This window comes from Hibiscus syriacus, unplaced genomic scaffold (genome assembly GCF_006381635.1).
Source record: "Hibiscus syriacus cultivar Baekdansim isolate YM2019G1 unplaced genomic scaffold, ASM638163v2 tig00112217_pilon, whole genome shotgun sequence".
Taxonomy (NCBI): Eukaryota; Viridiplantae; Streptophyta; class Magnoliopsida; order Malvales; family Malvaceae; genus Hibiscus; species Hibiscus syriacus.
Window position 1 is genome coordinate 1432068 of NW_024063270.1, and position 18710 is coordinate 1450777.

An 18710-nucleotide genomic window follows, 5' to 3' on the forward strand; every position below is an offset into this window, starting at 1 on the left:
GATTTGTTCAGACAGAGAGATCAGTGATAGTGTCCTAGAGAGGTGGTCAAGGTAGAGGGAGGGGATATTCATAGATAGCTTCTCAGTCCGATGTATGTGCTCCAACCAGAATCTACAAGACCAATGAGGATCGTGATGACCCAGAGATCATAGCATTACTTTCTATCTTTATGATGAGCCTGTATTTATTTTGGTTGATTCAGGTTCTACGCATTCCTATGTTAGTTCGAGATTAGTCAAAGATAAAAAAATTATGTTAGAACCCTTTGATAACGATACGATAGCTATAAATTTGTTGGGTCATAGTGCCAAAGTTACATGGATTAGTAAAAATTACCCGGTAAAGATTTAAGTGGTCGTATATTGTTGCATGAAGCGATTATTTATGAAAGATGCAGAGGGCTCTAAAATAATAGTAATTAAAGAAAAAAACAAAGTCCTTGCGTAATGTGATATCCACAATGACAGCAACGAAGTTGATGGGAAAATGATGCACAACTTTTCTAGCAAATGTGGTGGATACTCGGACATCTGAAGTTCAATTGGAAGATATTCCGACGGTTCAAGAATTTTCAGATATTTTTCCTAATGAATTACCCGAATTACCTCCTGATCGAGTGGTAAAGTTTAATATTGATATTTTCCTAGGTACAGCGCTTATTTCGATGGCTCTTTATCGAATGGCTCCAACGAAACTTAGAGAGCTTAATGCTCAGTTATAGGAGTTACTTGATCAAGGTTTTATTAAACCAAGTGTGTCTCCGTGGGATGCATTAGTATTATTTGTTAAAAAGAATGATGGATCGATGTGGTTATGTATAAACTATCGGTAGTTGAATAAAGTGACGATAAAGAACAAGTACCCTCTTCCGAGGATTGATGACGTGTTCGATCAGATCGATGGTGCTTCAAGTTGATGTGACATCTATGACTCACTAAGTTTTATCTCACCTTAGCTTATTGTTGCCTCACTAAGTTTTTCTTAGCGTGATGTTTTTCATACGTAGGTTTTTGTATAGATAAGGACATGCAGTGAGGAGCCTCCCATACATCGTTTTGGAAGTCATATATATCATCAGTATCATTAAGACATCTAGGATGTTACTTTTGAATTTTAGTGGCATGTATAATTATGTCAGTAGCTTTATTTATCGGATTTATTTTTAAATGGTTTGTAATAGTAAACTAGGACCAATTTATTTTGTCTAGATTAGTTTAATCAGTATTTATGCATGAGTAGAATATATATATATATATATATGTTTTAAAAACGAAACAAAATTTTAAGCATTTTGCTAAGTGAATGTTTGTCGAGCTGATGTGACATCTATAACTCGTAATTTAGACATATACGGGTTATGGGTATTACATCTCAACAATGTTAGTATCATTGTGTTTAATTCTTGTCTAGTGAGAGAAGTTTGAGAAAGCTCCAAGTGCAAGGGAAAGGAGAAGCTCACCCTTGGTTGAGCTTAGTGTTTTCTAGTAGCTTAGGAAACTCAGGTAACTCACTTCTAACTCAACTCTACCACATTCTAGATCACTAGGTGAGTTTGTTAGCTTGCATGAGTTAGGAAGCAATTTCATGGTAGATTCAACATTTGGGTGTTTTTCAGTATGTTATGGCCTTATTATGACCCTTATTATCAGACATAACACTCTAATAAAATTTGAGAACCTTAGTAGTAGGGGTGTGCATTATCGCATATCGGATATTATCCGATCTGAATTTTGGATATCCAAAAATTTCGGATACCTAAAATAATGATTCGTATCCGAACCAAAAAAATCAGATATCCAAATATCTGGATCTGAATCCGATTTTTTTTTTTTTTTTTTTGCAAAAATTTTAAAAAATTAACAGAAATTAAAATATTCATATTTACTTGTACCTACCATTTGCATTTCCCTTTTTTGGGTCATATCAACAGTGAAGTTCACTTAAGAAAAATCTGAATAAATACATTTGAAGAAAATTCCAGCTCTATATTAAAATAAGTAGTGATTAGTTACAATGCTTGATATTGTTCAAATAGATATCATACATTCTAAAGATGAATGTGACGGATCAAGCTCATTTCACACGGTGCACACCACAAAGCCAAAAGACCACCAACAAGCACGTTGTCTGAGTGTGAAGATCAAATGAGATTCAAACACAAAAGAGTCTAAATTATACAAATTAACGAATTGAAATATACCCCATAAGAACTTCGAATCGACAACTACAACAGATGAAAACTCATAACACCCTGTGGAAGTAACCCTCTTATTTGACCATTAGGAAGTTGGATATTCTACATCGACACTTACTTTTGGTTTTGTTCCACCTTGGCTTGAATTTTATGTTCTAGAAGAGATATATCTGTCTCGAGGCCGAACATTCTGTTAAGTGCATGCATGTTCTCAAGGGTCTCACTTAGAGTTCGACTGTCACTGCCATCACATCTCAGGTGCTGCAATGGACCATGGAGAAGTTTGTTCACAATTCCACGGCTGAGATCATCCACTACCTTCATTGACTTCTTTGGGATATTTTCCCCCATCTTTGATAAGCATTTCTCTAACTCTGCAGCTCGAATTCTCTCTGCATAGGCTCTCAACTTCTTGATGGTCGGAACGGTTTCAAGTGAATCCCTCCACGCATCAAACTGTTTTGATTCCTCAGCAATAATAGTCTGAGCTTTCATTGCTTTTCGTAGTCGGTCCTCTTTATTAACAGTTACAACCTCCTTCAGGTCATCGACATTGTACAGTCGTGTGCTTTTAACATCTGAGACACATGATCCCACATTTTGTGGAACGGAGATGTCATCGAAGAGCCTTGAACCACCAACTTTAGAGCTGACAGGGGGGAAGTCCTTGACATTTTCTTTCAAAAACAATGGAGTTTCTGATGCAGTACTAGTAAAGATCACATCAACTTCAGCTGAATAAGCGAGCATGTCTGTAAGGGGTCTGTAAATAATCTCAACACCTTTCATCTCCTCACGGATTGTTGCGACTTTCTCCTCACTTCTATTAACAACCATCTTGGTGCAACCTTTTGCCACCAAGTGCTTGATCATAAGCTTTCCCATCTTTCCTGCTCCAATAACTAACATTCGAGCAGCAGCATGTGAAGACTCAGGCAGCTTCATCAAAGCCAATTCAACAGCAGCAGAGCTAACAGAAACAGACCCAACAACAATGTTAGTCTCTGTTCTAACCCTTTTCCCAACAGTAATTGCATGTTTGAACAGCCCACTAACATTCCTTTCGAAGCCAACAACACCTTGCCCAACTTTGACAACTTGTTTAACTTGTGCAAGAATTTGACCTTCTCCAAGGACAAGATAATCAAGACCAGCAGATACTTCAAAGATGTGTTTTGTAGCATCCTTGTTGTACAACAAAAATTGGTGTTCACAAATCTCTGAAACTGGGATACCACTAGTCTGCAACCAAATTGCAGTTTCTTAAACTGCTACTAAATTTAAAAGTTTCCATAGAGGTAAATATCACAAATCATCGAATCCATATAATATTATATATTTTCATCAAAAAAATATTGTACCTTTAACTTCATCCAAAACACTGAACCATACTATGCATCCTAGTTCTCAAGCACATACTCATCATTTTCCCTCGGAAAACGTAGCAAAGTTCAAGAATAAAATAAGTTACCTTTGAAATCAGGAGAGAGGGATGAATAGTAGAGGACAAAAGGAAACCAATGAGATCGATTAATGCTCTGGGTCGGCGTGGAGTTCAGAAATGAGCTAAGGTGAGGGGTTGGAATTGGGAAATAAAAGGGTTGAAATTGGGAAATAAAGGGGTGAGTCTCCGATCTTCGTATATAGCCCAGTTTTTTAATAGGTTTTTGGATAATTTGAAAACGAATTTTTATTGATTTGTATTTGATTTGATAATCCGAAAAAAAATTGGATACCCGATCCGAATTATCTGAAAATTGAAAAATGGATCGAATATCTAAAATTTTAGATCGGATCGGATCAGTCACTAGCTGGGCACAGATGCCCTAATACTCGATGGAGTAAGTTGGTCGGATGTATGTTTCTGATGTAATTTTGGATCTCACCCCAGATGTAATACCCTAAATATCGGGTCAGTGACTATATTGAAATAATTTAAAATTTTTTGGAATTTAAATGAATAAAATAGTAAAGTATAAGAAAATATTTAGAAATTATGTTTAAGACCAATTAGTAAGAATAGAAGAATGAAATGGCATTTTGGTCCTTTAGAGGGAAATAGATTTAAGAGTTATTTTAATTAGAGTATTTAAGAAGAGAAAAAAAAAAGGGAAAGTTGAAAAACAATCTAAGTCATCTTCTCTTCTCCTTCTTCCAGTGTTCCCGTGCTCTCCTCCATAGCCAAAGGTGAGGCTTCATTTAGCTAGTTTTTCATTTTGTTTTTGGTTTGTTCTTGAAACCTTAAGTGATGTGAAGCTTAAAAAAGGTTTAAAAATGATTAAAACTAATATATGGACGATTTATTTGAGATTGAAGAAACTGGATTTTTTAGTGATATGTTGAAATATGAGTTTTTATTGAGGTTTACAAGTGTATTTGACTTGTCAAAGAAGTAAATAAGAGATTAGAAGCCTTAAAAGTGATTAAAAACATGTATGAAAAAGTAGTGTGATTCTTAGTTTGGGATGTTCGTTGGAGATTTTAGATGTTATAAGAAGCTAAATGAAAGAAAGTTGGTTGGGTTAAGTAATGTTAAGTTTAAGGGTATTCTTGGAGGTAAAAGTAAGAGAATTTAGCGAAATTTGGGAGAAAATGAGCTAAAAATTTGAAAATTTGGGTAAGTGTATCGATACTAGAAGAACAGTATCGATACTATAGGTTTAACTTTGAAGAATTACGATGAACGGTATCGATACTATAGGTTTAAATTTGAAGAATTATGATGAACAGTATTGATATTGATGCAATTAGTATGATACTGATGTGGGTATCGATACCATGGATTCCAGAATGCAGAAATTGTATCGATATTGAAGGGAGTATCGGTACCATAGTATAGAAGTATCGATACCATGGTAGGGGTACCGATACTATTGAGTCTGAAAAATTTAAAATAGGATAATTTTTTATAGAAATTGAATATAATAATACTTGTGAGTATTATTAAAAGTATAAATGTTAGAGAGTATACTAACGTTTGTATGGTGTGTGTACTTAATGGATGCTTGTATAGATCATAACTAAGCTCCCGAGTCAAGAAAGTAAAAGGGCAAGAATAAAGTTGCCGAGTAGTTAGACATCATTACAGTATACTAGTGAGGCATATCAGGTGAGTGCATTTATTGTACTTATATGAAAGGAGAAAAACTTGCGATGAATCAACCTTGAATTTTTTGTTAAATGTATGTTTTATAATTTTTTGGTATATTTTCATAACGTGTATGGGAATGATATTATGAATAAGTTTTAGAGTATGAACTGCTCTAAAATGAATGGATGAATATTGTTGTTGTGCAATGGTTATCGATGTTAGTAAAATAAAGGTCTAAATCTATGAATTTGACTTAAAAGCCCATTGTATGTGCATTGAGAGTCATAGGTGCATTTCGGCATAAAATGTGCACTAATGAAAGTTATCGATCGATTTTGTTAAATGCATAATTGTGCATTATCGGCATAAAAGGTGCCACCCATGATATTCATAAAAGGTGAATTACTATTTTGACATACTTTGTGTATGAAAGATTATCGATCGATTTTGTTAAATGCATAACGGTTCATTATGGCATAAAAGGTGCCACTCATGGTATTCATAAAAGGTGAATGACCATTTCGACACTTTGGTGCAATGCATGTACCTTACATTCTCATTTAACATACATTGGAAAAATAAAAGATAATTGGGAAAAATATACAAAAAAATAGGTATGATGGGCATACTATGAATAGTTTCGATGACTATCTGAAAGAAACATGATTTAACTGAGATGGTTTTAACTAATTCTTATGAAGTATACAATTTAGTTTGTATTTCAATAGCCATGATATACTTATGTATGAATTGCAGTTCCTTTACATTATTATGCCTCACTAAGTAAATACTTAGCGTGTGTTGATTTCACGCGTATGTAAGACAAAGACTAGCCGAGTAAGGAGTGCAACAGAGATCATCAATCCAATGTTGACTCATCAGTAACTATAGGACAATTATTTCTATTTTTGAAACTTAGATGGCATGTATTCGAACTTATGAAAATGCTCTGGAATGTATTAAAGTTATAATTTTTGTAATATGTTACAAAGAATGTTTTATTATTATATTAAAATGTTTTGTTTTATTTTTAAACAAAATTTTATGGGTTTTACAAATAAGAAAATGTTTTTAAAAGTCATGTGATATATGTGACTTGTGTGCGAAACCTTATACAAGAAATGGGTGTTACACCAGATACATGTTGGTATTTAGGAAGGTTGTAGGGGTGTGTGAGCTAGGAGATGCAGAACGCTCAGCCACACCATAGTGCCTACTTTAGTATGTTAAATCAATATTTTCCTGTCTTTATACATATGCCACTAACATGTGCATCTAGTGAATTTATCTAGTATAGTACAGTTATTAGTGAGACACTGAGCTCGTAAGCTCGGCGTTCGGAATGTGTTTCTGTGTGCAAGTTTTCTAAGAGGCAATCTGAAGATCGTTATCGTCACCAGATATTCCAGCACAGTCGGGGCACCATAATACGTCTTAATTTATTTTAGAGGACATATACTATTGTAGATCCTTTTGTATTCAAATGTAACTCTATTCTTATTTTAAACTCGATGTATTTATTCTGGATGATTTGGGAGCCCCACATATTTTGTAAATTTTGAATCATTATGTTTTTATTTTATTTTACTTGGGATGGATTTTACCTCATGTTTTACAATCATTTTTGGAATAAAATTTTTGGATTAGTCACTTCGGTGGTCTCGTGTGACGTCGTAATCCATTGATCTTCAGATCAAACTGGATTAGGGTGTTACCCAACTATATAAAAGGGTTATGGTCCCCAAGAAATAGATATCTCATATTTTCGCTTATCTCCGTCAGAGAGTTTATACTCAAGATAACTTTATCTTCTTGGAAGATCACAACCAAAGAAATATTCAAAGATTTCAACCTATTAATTAATTCATATATGCTTTCGTAAATCTAGTGTTTTATTCTTGATGATTTGACATGATTATATCCTAATTATTTTTCATATTTATTATGGTTTGATTCTAACGTGTTTATCTGCAAATTTTAAAGCATAAACGAATCCATGTATATCAAACCTTTCAACCCTCTACACATGCATGCATGTATTTGCTCAGATGAGAAAGAGTTATATGTGAGAAACCCCCCAACAAAATTACAGGGTTATTATAAAATAAATGTAGTATTATTTATTTGAATTTATTTAAAAATAAAATGACTCTTTAAATCCATAAAGTATTAGGATTAATATTGAAATTATTGAAGAGAATAAATTTATCTCATGGATCATTAGCGATTCATTCCTTTTGATTTAAACGTAGAATCATAGTTAATGAGAGAATGACCATTGACTAATGTTTCTTTATGAAGAAGAAAAAAGAAACAAGAAAAAAACATGAGAAAGAAGATTATTTTAGATCAAAAACGGAAAAGATATAGAGAACCCCTCATCGATTTTCAGCCAATTTGATCTAACTTAAAAATATATATTCTCCACCTGAGATCTGATTCTATTCGAGTTTAGGGATGATCTCATTCGATCTGAATTGAACCTTATCTTTTGAGATAAATCTCAAACCCTAATTGATCTAATTCGAAATAAATATATTTATAAAAAAATATTATTTTTATTTAATAAAAATAAAGATATAATTAAAGATAATAATATATAGGGTTATTATTGTAATTATATATATATAATATTTAGATTATTTTCAGGTCAAGTAATATTAAATATTTTTTCACTAAATTTGAATTCGATCCAACATGAACATATTTTTTTTAAAATATGATCTGACCTAACCTAAACTTAATTTTAAAAATATCTACCCAATCAAATCGGGTTGGATCGAGCCTCATCGAGTTGGGTCTAGTACCCATCCTGAGAAGTTAATGAAAGCATACTACTGCCCAACAAGCTGCCAAACCGCTTAATCATCTTTGCCCCTTTGCAACTTTTATGTAAATCTTATCGCCTGCAAATTTTCTCTCGACAATTTTCTGATACTAAAAAAACTAGATCCCTTTGAGAAGCAAACGGATTCAGTGGCTTATGGATCGAGAAGTAGTTGAATCCTTTGAAGCTCAAGCTCATTTATATAAACACATATTCAACTACATAAGTTCAATGTCTCTCAAGTGTGCTGTTCAGCTTGGAATCCCTGATGCAATCCACAACCATGGCCAACCCATCACTCTATCCGAACTCCTCTCGGCTCTTTGTATCCATCAAGCCAAATCTAGCTTCACTTATCGGCTGATGCTGCTGCTGATGCACTAGGGATTCTTCGCTACGACAACCAAAGTCTATAAAGATGAAAAACATGAAGCATATGTCCGCACACGGTTTTCCAATATACTCGTCAAATAAAAGATCAATTGTTTATCACCCTTTGTTGTGTCAATGCTCAGTCCTGCTATTATGATGCCATGGCAGTTCTTGGGGGATTGGACACAAGGAACGAAAGAGAGACCATTCGAGGCTGCAAATGGGAAAACGTTTTGGGAGTACATGGACCATGATCCGGAGTTCAAAACCCTTTTCCATGGTGCCATGGAAAGTGATTCTCGAATGATGAATCTGGTTGTTCAAGACTGCAAGCCAGGATCAAATCAGAAGCTTATCCCCAACTGAACTGCACCGTGTTTGACCTCCCTCACGTTGTGGCTAACACGCCGGCCGCCGCTACTGGGAACTTGAATTTTGTTGCAGGCGATCTGTTTCAGTATATCCTTTCTGCAGTGTCATTCTAATGAAGGTCAGTTAACTGAAGCCAAGCTGTTCTTCGACATGTTGATGATGGTTGCCGTTAACGGCAGAGAAAGAACTGAACAAGACTGGCAAAATCTGTTCATGGCTGCCGCTTTCACTCACTACAAAATATATCCCTTGTTTGGTATGAGGCCTCTCAATCTCATTGAGGTTTATCCTTAGGTTTTTTTTAATGTAATTCTGCATTAATTAATAAAGTATCTGTTTAAAGCTTTCATAAACTTTGATCTTAATACGTTTGTTTCTTTTTCCCAATAAATATACATCAGGTCTTTGTATTTTGATTAAATAATTGTTTTTGGTCATTTAAATCTTTCAATCGGATTGTTACAAAATAATTATAAATTATTAAAAGTTTCTCATTAAAATTTTATCAGTTATATTTTTTAATGATTTTCTAAATTTAAATATCATTTTATAATTTTCAAAAAATTAATAATTAAAGGATGAAGTATAAAAGTATCCCAACTATAAGATATGGCATTATTAAATCCTTCGACTATTAAAAGTATAAAATGGTGCTTCGACCATAGAGTGTTGTTTTGTTGAGTCGTTCACTTAATAAAAGTTATAAAATGATCATCATACTATTCATTATGTTCTAAACTCGTCCTTTTTAGATAAAAAATTGATGGTATCTTGAGCTGAATATTGACCTACTGACTATGATATGATAGAATTTGATCCCAAAATCTTAAATGACTATCATATCTCAGTCATCATGTTAACGTCCAGTTTAGACCACCGTCATTTTTTTAACGATAAATGATGAGTTTGGAATATAATGAATAGTTTGGTGACTATTTTGTAATTTTTAATAGTCGATGGATTTAGAACAGCATTATATAGTCAAAAAGATTTTTAGACTTTTAATAGTCAAGGAACCTAATAAAAGTAATATCCTATAGTTGGGGATCATTTGTGTATTTTACCTATTATTGAAATATTATTTTCTAACCGTTTTAAATCTGATGAAACAGACAGAGCTTTGGGCCTAAATTGTAAGAATGATGGTTCCCAAATGGCCTGTTTTGGATGAATCTAAACAATTGGCTGAAACTTGGAATTCTTAAAAAATAACAACAAAGTTAGTTGAAATTTAAAAGGGATGGACCGAAGGTGGCGAGTGGGAGTAATCATTCGTCTAAAATTTTAAATTAATATATATTTTAGATATCTTTAGAATTTCATATGTCAAGTAGACAATTAATTATGTTATATATATATATGCACTGCTGATATGTCCTTCGATATGGTCACAACTCAGCAGAAGTTTTCTTATACTAGAACGTTAAAACTAGCAGTGTACTTGGATTTTACAGATTTCATGCGAACGGCACCGTTTTGCGGTATTTATTGGATGAAAATTTGAATCGAATCAATATTTATAAATTCACTCTGAGAACTCAACTGGTACGAACCGGTCCTAATAACCCGAAGCTTGAATTCAAGTGCAGTTTTGGGTGCTTCCTAGCCGTACGATCAAATTGATGTAAAGAGAGTTCACAGTACAGTAGGGCTAAATGAGTTAACCTGAAGCGGGTTAACCGACAACTTCTGATCCGACAAAGACCGGTCTAGTTCCTTTTGGCAAGTCTCATGTGGGTCCTGTTACACCACTTATGTTACGCCACGTGTGCCACAACGTCTTTGGATGGGAGTCAGTTTAGTGAAAATCTAAAATCTAACCAACAGAACCAAACCGTGAAAGAGAAAGTTACTTAGAGACCACAACTTGAAATGCCGACACTACCCCCCATCGGACGACGAGAGTCGAGGGTCCAGACACGTGTACGGTAGGAAAGAGGCAGAGCGTGGGAACAGAAACGAGCTTGAAGGCGCGTGCGGGGATGATTGACAAGACTTAAAGTACGATGAAAGGCTGAGACGAAGGGCAGAGAAAAAGAAAAGCAGCTGCAGCAGCCACCGGCGTAAAAGTCGAGGGTCTGTGTGGGTGTCCTGCAGACTTTACTTAAGTCATGTGCGCCCCACCTTTGTTACTCCCATTTCTCTGCCGCACACGCCTGTGTCACTCTACCCCCACGCGCTCCCTTTCACTGTCTGTCCTCGCATCTTTGTCTTTTGCAATTTGTTTTTTTTTTTTTTTTTGGTTTAACGACAAAAGTAGGAGTATCTTTGTCTTTTGAAATAAAAACTTCAACGAATATATTTTCCTCCCAATAAATCCATAAATTTTGAAGGCCTTTTTCTTCCCAAGAAGCAATGGTTGCCAGCCTGTGGTAAGGCACACTGAAACGAATCGAAAGGGAAACAAAAAAGCTAAACACAATGTTGAAAGGGAACAGACCTGTATTGAGTGTATTTATGTTCACAAACAATTTTATTTATTAATTTGTTTATAAATTTATTTATTAACTAATTTATAAGTTTGTTTACCTTATTATCCTTTTATTTCTTTATATTTTAAATATTGGTGAAAATATAAACTAAAATGAATACATGGTAAACTTATGGTTTAAATTGGTGAAACCTAAAATGCTTAAGGACTAGTATTATAATTTCACCATTTTTTACTTACAAATGAAAATATAAAAGTCTTAATACCAAAATAAGTGCCCAAACTATACCAGAAATCTCGAATAGGTGCATAAACTATTTTTTGACTTATCCAGATGTCTAATGTTACAAACGTTACCATTTTAGGAGTCTAATATTACAAACGTTATCACTTTAGGTGTCTCATATTACAAATGTTATCACTTTAGGTGTCTTTGTCATAGCGGCCGTTATAAAACCTATTAAGTGAGACATGTCACAATATTAGAATTTTGAAAATTTTTATTTTTCTTAACATTATGCGCCTGAATAGGTCAAAAAATAATTTATACACTTATTCAAGATTTTTGGTATAGTTTGGACACTTATTTTGATATTAAGCCAAAATAAAAATATTATTAGAAAAAATAGCCAAACCCCCGCGAGCCCCCTCTCCCTCCCCACTCCCATCCCCTTGCTCCCTCCTTCCATGGCCAAACGTCCGAGCAAATGGTTGACTGCCACGGTTAGTGAAATGATTGATTATCACGATTTAATTTGAAGGATTGAGTATTTAAGATTTTACGGATTAGAAATTTAAATTTAGGGATTTGAGACTTTTGAGTTTTAGGATGATAGTAAGAGTTGTGATCGGTCATTGGGTGGTCAATGACGTATAGGTGGCCGGTCGTTGGCGAATGGGTGGCAGAGATGATCGAAGGTTGGAGATATTGGGATTAGAATAAAAGATTTTAAGAGTTTGAGGTTTTTTATATTTTCATAAAAAATGAGACTTTTTTCAAAAAAAAAAATTTAAAGTTTTTTAAATAAAATTCTAAAATTATCGGATATTGACACGATTTTTTAATAGTCGTTACAATCGAGACAGTTAAAGGGATAATATTTATAACGTTAGGCACCTAAAGTGATAACATTTGTAGCGTTAGACATCGAGGTGAGTCAAAAAATAGTTTAGACACATATTCGAGATTTTTGATCTAGTTTGGGAACTTATTGTGATATTAAGCCAAGATAAAAAATATAATTAGATGTCTAGGAGACTCATATGATATAAAAACCTGATTCATTTACACCCCCCATATTTAAATAATAACTGTGAAATTTATTTGATCAAATTCAATTATTAATCCTTGTATTATGTCTTGATTATGGATTTAGTATCTATTTTAAAATTTTACTATTAAATAGGTCTCTATAATTTAATCATGTTGTTCATGTATTATTTGAATCATGATTGAAATCTTAAATTTTAAAAATATGAGATTAAAATAGACTAAATTAAAGTGTGTGTGTGTGTATATTTGTCAAATTCATAAAATATGCATATTACAGAGACTAACCAAGGAATTTGACCAAGACCGAACCTCAAACTTAATTAAACGTTACAGGGACTAATGGAGGAATTTGACCAAGATAATCATGAAGCTTGAGGTGCCCATTTACCGGAACTAGAGTGAGCGCCCAAATGAACACCGCTCTAATAATGAACCAATCTTAGCGCGGTTGGTGAGGGGCTGACGCAAAACATTAAAGTCACCAAAACATCACCTTTTTTTATTAAAATATAAATATTTTTAATAACAAAATTTATATTTTATATATTATATGTGTTTAAACATTTTTTTCATGTAGAACTAAGTTCTTTGATCAAATAAAACATTATCAACAACGTCTTGTCATATGCATACATGAAAAATACATTCAGAATCATCGTAAATAAAATAAAACAGTGATCGACCAGTGACAGTTTGACGAGTTAGAGCGTGAACAATTGTGGCTACAACATACAGAGATGAATCACTCCGACATCACAAAGCATTAGATATAGAGGAGAAAAATTTGAAGAATGTCCAAAGTGAACAAATGAAAAACGAATTTTCCTTTAACCACACTCTTGTCTGTCATGTATATCCAAGAACCAACAGAATGTAAAATGCAAACAAACAAAGGAATAAGGAACAAGCAACCATGAAATCCCGAAGAACCACATTCCAAGAAGAAGACCAATGGAAGAAACTCGCACTGAGAATCTAAAAATACAGATAGTTATGATATCCTTTAAGAAACGGATCACACCAACGTCACGTGCAGTGAAAAACCTATAATAAGACCAATAAAGGAAACATACACCCGAAGTTTAAAAGCACTAGTAGCCATGAAATCATTTATCAGATAATATCCAAAAGAAAATATTATTATAAACATGTTAAAATGTAATTGAAAACTAATAAAATTTGATAATAATTAACTAGAAAAATATTTTTATTCTAAATTATTATAGATGAAAAAATTATGGTTATATTGGTTTCAAACATTTCATTTTTCTAATTTAGATAAAAAAAATCATATAAGATGATATTGTAGATGTAAAAGAAAAGAAAAACATATTGAAGAAGATGATAAACAATAATTCTAGACTTTGAGAGAGAAAGAAAGGAAGTCCTTTTCTAGCTTTGCATTATAATTTATGTAATTTCTCTTGCTATTTGTGTTTTATTTTTCGATAAAATAAATAAATTTGACCATCATCATGTAATAAACCTTATCGATGATGAGATTAAGAAAAAAAGTGTACTATTCTGGACCTGAGGACTTAAGATTTGAAGATTTTCTTGAACCTATGAAAGCCTTAATAGATATAGATTTATTAATACGTGATTTGTAAAAGAAATTCAGAAGAAATATTATATGTTATATTAAATGAGTTAAATTTTTTAAGAGTTTAACGTGATTATAAAGTAATTGTAACACCCCAATTTTCACTTGTTTTTAATTTGAAATTATTTAATTATTTTTGGGGGCCAACTTGTAAGATTTTGGATACGTTAAGGCAATTTTTGAGATTTCTAAAAGTCCAGGGACCTATAATCGAATTCACCCATCCCCATCAGCTGAAAAAAATGGTGAAAATTTGAATACTATAGTTGATGAGGTTTGAACCCACGTCTTAAAGTATGCCTGCCCATGCCTTAGCAATCACACTGGGCTACTATTTAGGATATAAATATTTTTTAAAGCTTTTGATATCAGATATTAAAATTTTAGATCCCTAATACACTTTGGATGGAGCCAAAGCCTTAAGGGTGTGTTTGGTTGGGGAAATGTGAGATTCTCATGGGAATGGAATTCACATTCCACTGTTTAGTTGACTCGGAATGTTATTCCCGGTAATCTTATATTACTAATAGTGAATTTTTTGGGTATATTATCGATAATGTCATTATCTCCATTTCCTTAGGTATTGTTAGATTACCGTCGTTTTGGACTAAAATGCCCTTAAATTTTTTTCTATAAAAAATATCCTTATTCTGTCATTGAATAATAAAAATTCAACGAAGGTTGAATTACAAATTTATACTTAAACTATTTTAGATTTACAAAAAAAAATCTATAATCAAAATTTTATATGAAGTTCGGAGGTTAAAATAAAATTTTACCCTTTTATTAAACCTTTTTATATTTTCAATTTTGTAAAAAATTATATAAATTTTATGAATTTAAATTTTTTAAAGAAAATATATAAATATTTTCCAACTTGTTAACAAACCAAATATATAATAAGAACAATTTGGTTAAATATACATTCCAATAATCTTTTATTCCTTTAACCAAACACGGCAATCTTACATTCCTGCTAAACCAACCAAACACAAAATACAACATTCCTAGTAATCCTATTCCCTGGTAATCTTTTATTCCCGCTGGTAATCTTACATTCCGTGAACCAAACGCACCCTAAGGGGTGTTTGGATCAATGAATGTGGGATTCCCAAGAGAATCGAATCCACATTCTCATGTTTGGTTGGCCAGGAATCTCATTCCTGGTAATATTTTATTACCAATAGTAGTTTTTTTAGGTATATTACCGAGAATGTCATTACCTCCCTTTCCTTATGTATTGTTGGATTACTGGTGTTTTGGACTAAAATGCCCTTAATTTTTTTTCTTCAAAAATATCATATTTCTGTCATTAAATAATAAAAATTCTACGAAGGTTAAATTACAAATTTATCCTTAAACTATTTTAGATTTACAAAAAAATTAAAATTAAAATTTTATATGAATTTCAGAGGTTAAAATAAAATTTTACCCTTTCATTAAATCTTTTTATATTTTCAATTTTGTAAAAAATATATATATATATAAATTTTATGAATTTAAATTTTTTAAAGAAAATATATAAATATTTTCCAACTTGTTAAAAAACAAATATATAATAAGGACAATTTGGTCAAATATACATTCCAATAATCTTTTATTCCTTTAACCAAACACGATAATCTTACATTCCTGCTAAACCAACCAAACACAAAATACAACATTCCCAGTAATCCTATTCACTGGTAATCTTACATTCCCCCTGGTAATCTTACATTCTCACTGGTAATCTTACATTCCCCCTAAAAGTTTAAGGTTTCCTCGTTGCTTCCACGAGAGAAGCATCATCGTTCGAATGTCGTGCTCGACATCATCACCCCCAATCGCTTCAACGACTTCTTGTGACCTTAATCTCACCGCCATTTACCTAAAACGATTGATGGTTGTCATAAATTGGTGAAAGACCGTTCAAAAAATAAGGGCATTCGAGCTCCTCAACTTCGATCTTAGGTACCGTCTGTCGGTGTGCGTCACCATCACCACCTTTGAAAATCCCTCCCTCATCCGACCGAACCCAAGCTAACCCCGCTTCGTAAAATGCCACTGTAACACCCCTAACCCGTATCTAACCTGAATACGAGTATAAGGTGTCATATTGACTTTTTAAAACTTATCTTTTATAAAAAAAATCATGAAAATCTAAAATTTCATTAAATAAAAATCGTTATTTTACATAAATTAAATTGTTTAGTTTTACAAAACCTATCAGAGCATGTTCAATTCAATCACTTAGTGTATGCCAACTATATTTAATATAACCAAATACATCTAAAACGTCTCTTTTCTGATCTAAAACTTTGTAAGGGAGATATTGATCTGTCTTGCTCCTTTTAGCTTCTCTTCCTGCTTTACGAAACCTACGTATGAAACATTCACACGCTAAGTCGATGACTTAGTGAGGCATAAAACATATAATAGAACTCTCACTCGTAATCATGCATGAACAACTTCTACTAACATATTATATACAAGCATAACACACATATTTATATCCATATTATTTCTATACTAATTCCTAATATGCACATTTCATATAATTATTCTAAATTGTCTAACACGTTATTCATCAGTACATAAATACATGTATATGTTACTTCATACCAACTCATATATTCTTTTATGTAACATTTACCTATATACACATATCATCGTTTACGTATTTATCATACTCTTATATTATTATCCTTTATATCTCTTATCTCTTTATTCCTCTGGTCTCTTACATTCATATTATATATCTCATAACAGATTCTTATATCATCATATAAGTCATTTATATTCATTCACATATACATCAACATATATTCATGTATATCATATAACATATGCAATAACCCATAACTTATATATCTATCATATCATACAATTCATATTACACATCATAGATATACATATTACATACATTGTATTCAGAGTTATCTCTTTATTAGCCCATGTACATATGTGAGAACTATAGATATATGAGTCTATTGAGGTTGTGCACTATGTTGTCACCACAACTCGTATGGGGTCTCACTAGGGGCATGTGAAATTTGTCCCGAAGGACCTCTATATGTCCCGAAGGACCACTATCCATATGTTCCAAGGAACATAGGTAACACTGTATATATATCCCGAAGGACATAGGTAATCATGTCCATATGTCCTGAAGGACATAGGTAAACTATCCATATGTCTCGAAAGACATATGTAACCCTCGACTCTTGGCATTCCAATTATACATCTAGCTCTCATTTCGCATAACATGGGCATTCTCTTTCATATCCTTTCCCATATTCATATAGACATATGATTCACTTTCACGTATCACATATACTTTCTCTTTCGTATATCTCATGTCTTGTGATCATATAAACATATTACTTATTTTCATATGATATCACATTCATATGTCACATATCACATATACTTATACTCATAGGGTTCAATATCAATGAATTTAGTTCACTTTTCCATATTATTGCATATATATAAATCTTTCTTATATCTCTTATCTTAAAGTTTGACATCATCATTGATACTCAAGTCTCTTTACTAATACATTGTTCTCATATTATTATATAATATAATCTTATTTAACTCATATCACTTCTCAGTTAGTCATATAATTCTATTATAATGATTCTTATAATTGATCACATATAGTATGTAACATGTATGGTCACCTATCATATGTTCATACAACTCCTTGTGTCCCTATCATATAACTTATTTCATGATCTTATATAATAATATAGATCATTTGTACTATTCCACATGACTTATCGCACTAACATATATTTGTACATAAATCATACAACATACACAATAACCTGTCACCACATATACCCATGTACACATAGGAACCATAACGAATACATATTTCTATCTATGAATTCATGCATTTTACTATCGAAAATAGACATGTATCAAGTCTTTTTTTCCATTAAACATTATATATTACAGTAATATGCACTCACCTGGCCTCACTAGTCATTACCGATCTCTTATCTTTCCCTCCATCGACCTTACTAGCCAAATGTTCTGGAACTTGTTTAGCCTATGTATCTACAAAAATATAATTTCCAAAACGATTATCAGAAGTCTAACCTTATAATTCGATGCTAATAACTTAAACCAATTTATTGAACTATAATTCACTTTTTCCTTTAGGGAGTATCGATACCCTTATTAGGGTATTGTAACCCTTATTAGGGTATCGGTACCCTCATTGCATTCTGTGATTTTTCGTTTGAGAAGGTATCGATACCAGTTGAATGGACACCGATACCCCTAGCCCAGAATCACATTTTAAGCACGAAAATTCACTCAATTTCTCATAAATACCTCGTGTTTCAACCCTTTACATATTCATAATTCATATACACATGCTTAAACCCATTTCTACTCATTAATCATATCTTAAACCTTAAAATTCTATCCACCACATAGAATTCAAGGATTAAACTAAATTTTCAACATGTTTTAAATCCAATTCTATCACTCAAATCTCTTAATTCAACTATTGACAAGTCAAATTTAACTTCAAATTCTACTTATCAACTCT

The 18710-nt window shown here is 32.6% G+C and overlaps 1 protein-coding gene and 1 pseudogene across 1 annotated transcript; one reads left to right on the forward strand and one right to left on the reverse strand.

Annotated features, from left to right (window-relative positions):
• Positions 1–1970: 1970 nt before the first annotated feature.
• On the reverse strand, positions 1971–3621 carry LOC120175886 (glutamyl-tRNA reductase 1, chloroplastic-like). The gene is made up of 2 exons (XM_039182433.1): positions 3615–3621; positions 1971–3457 (listed from the first exon to the last, which is right to left on the reverse strand). The coding sequence occupies exons 1-2, from the start codon at positions 3619–3621 to the stop codon at positions 2310–2312; spliced, it is 1155 nt and encodes a 384-aa protein (XP_039038364.1). The 3' UTR covers positions 1971–2309.
• Positions 3622–8218: 4597 nt separating this feature from the next.
• LOC120175926 lies at positions 8219–9151 on the forward strand (annotated as a pseudogene).
• The last annotated feature ends 9559 nt before the right edge of the window (positions 9152–18710 follow it).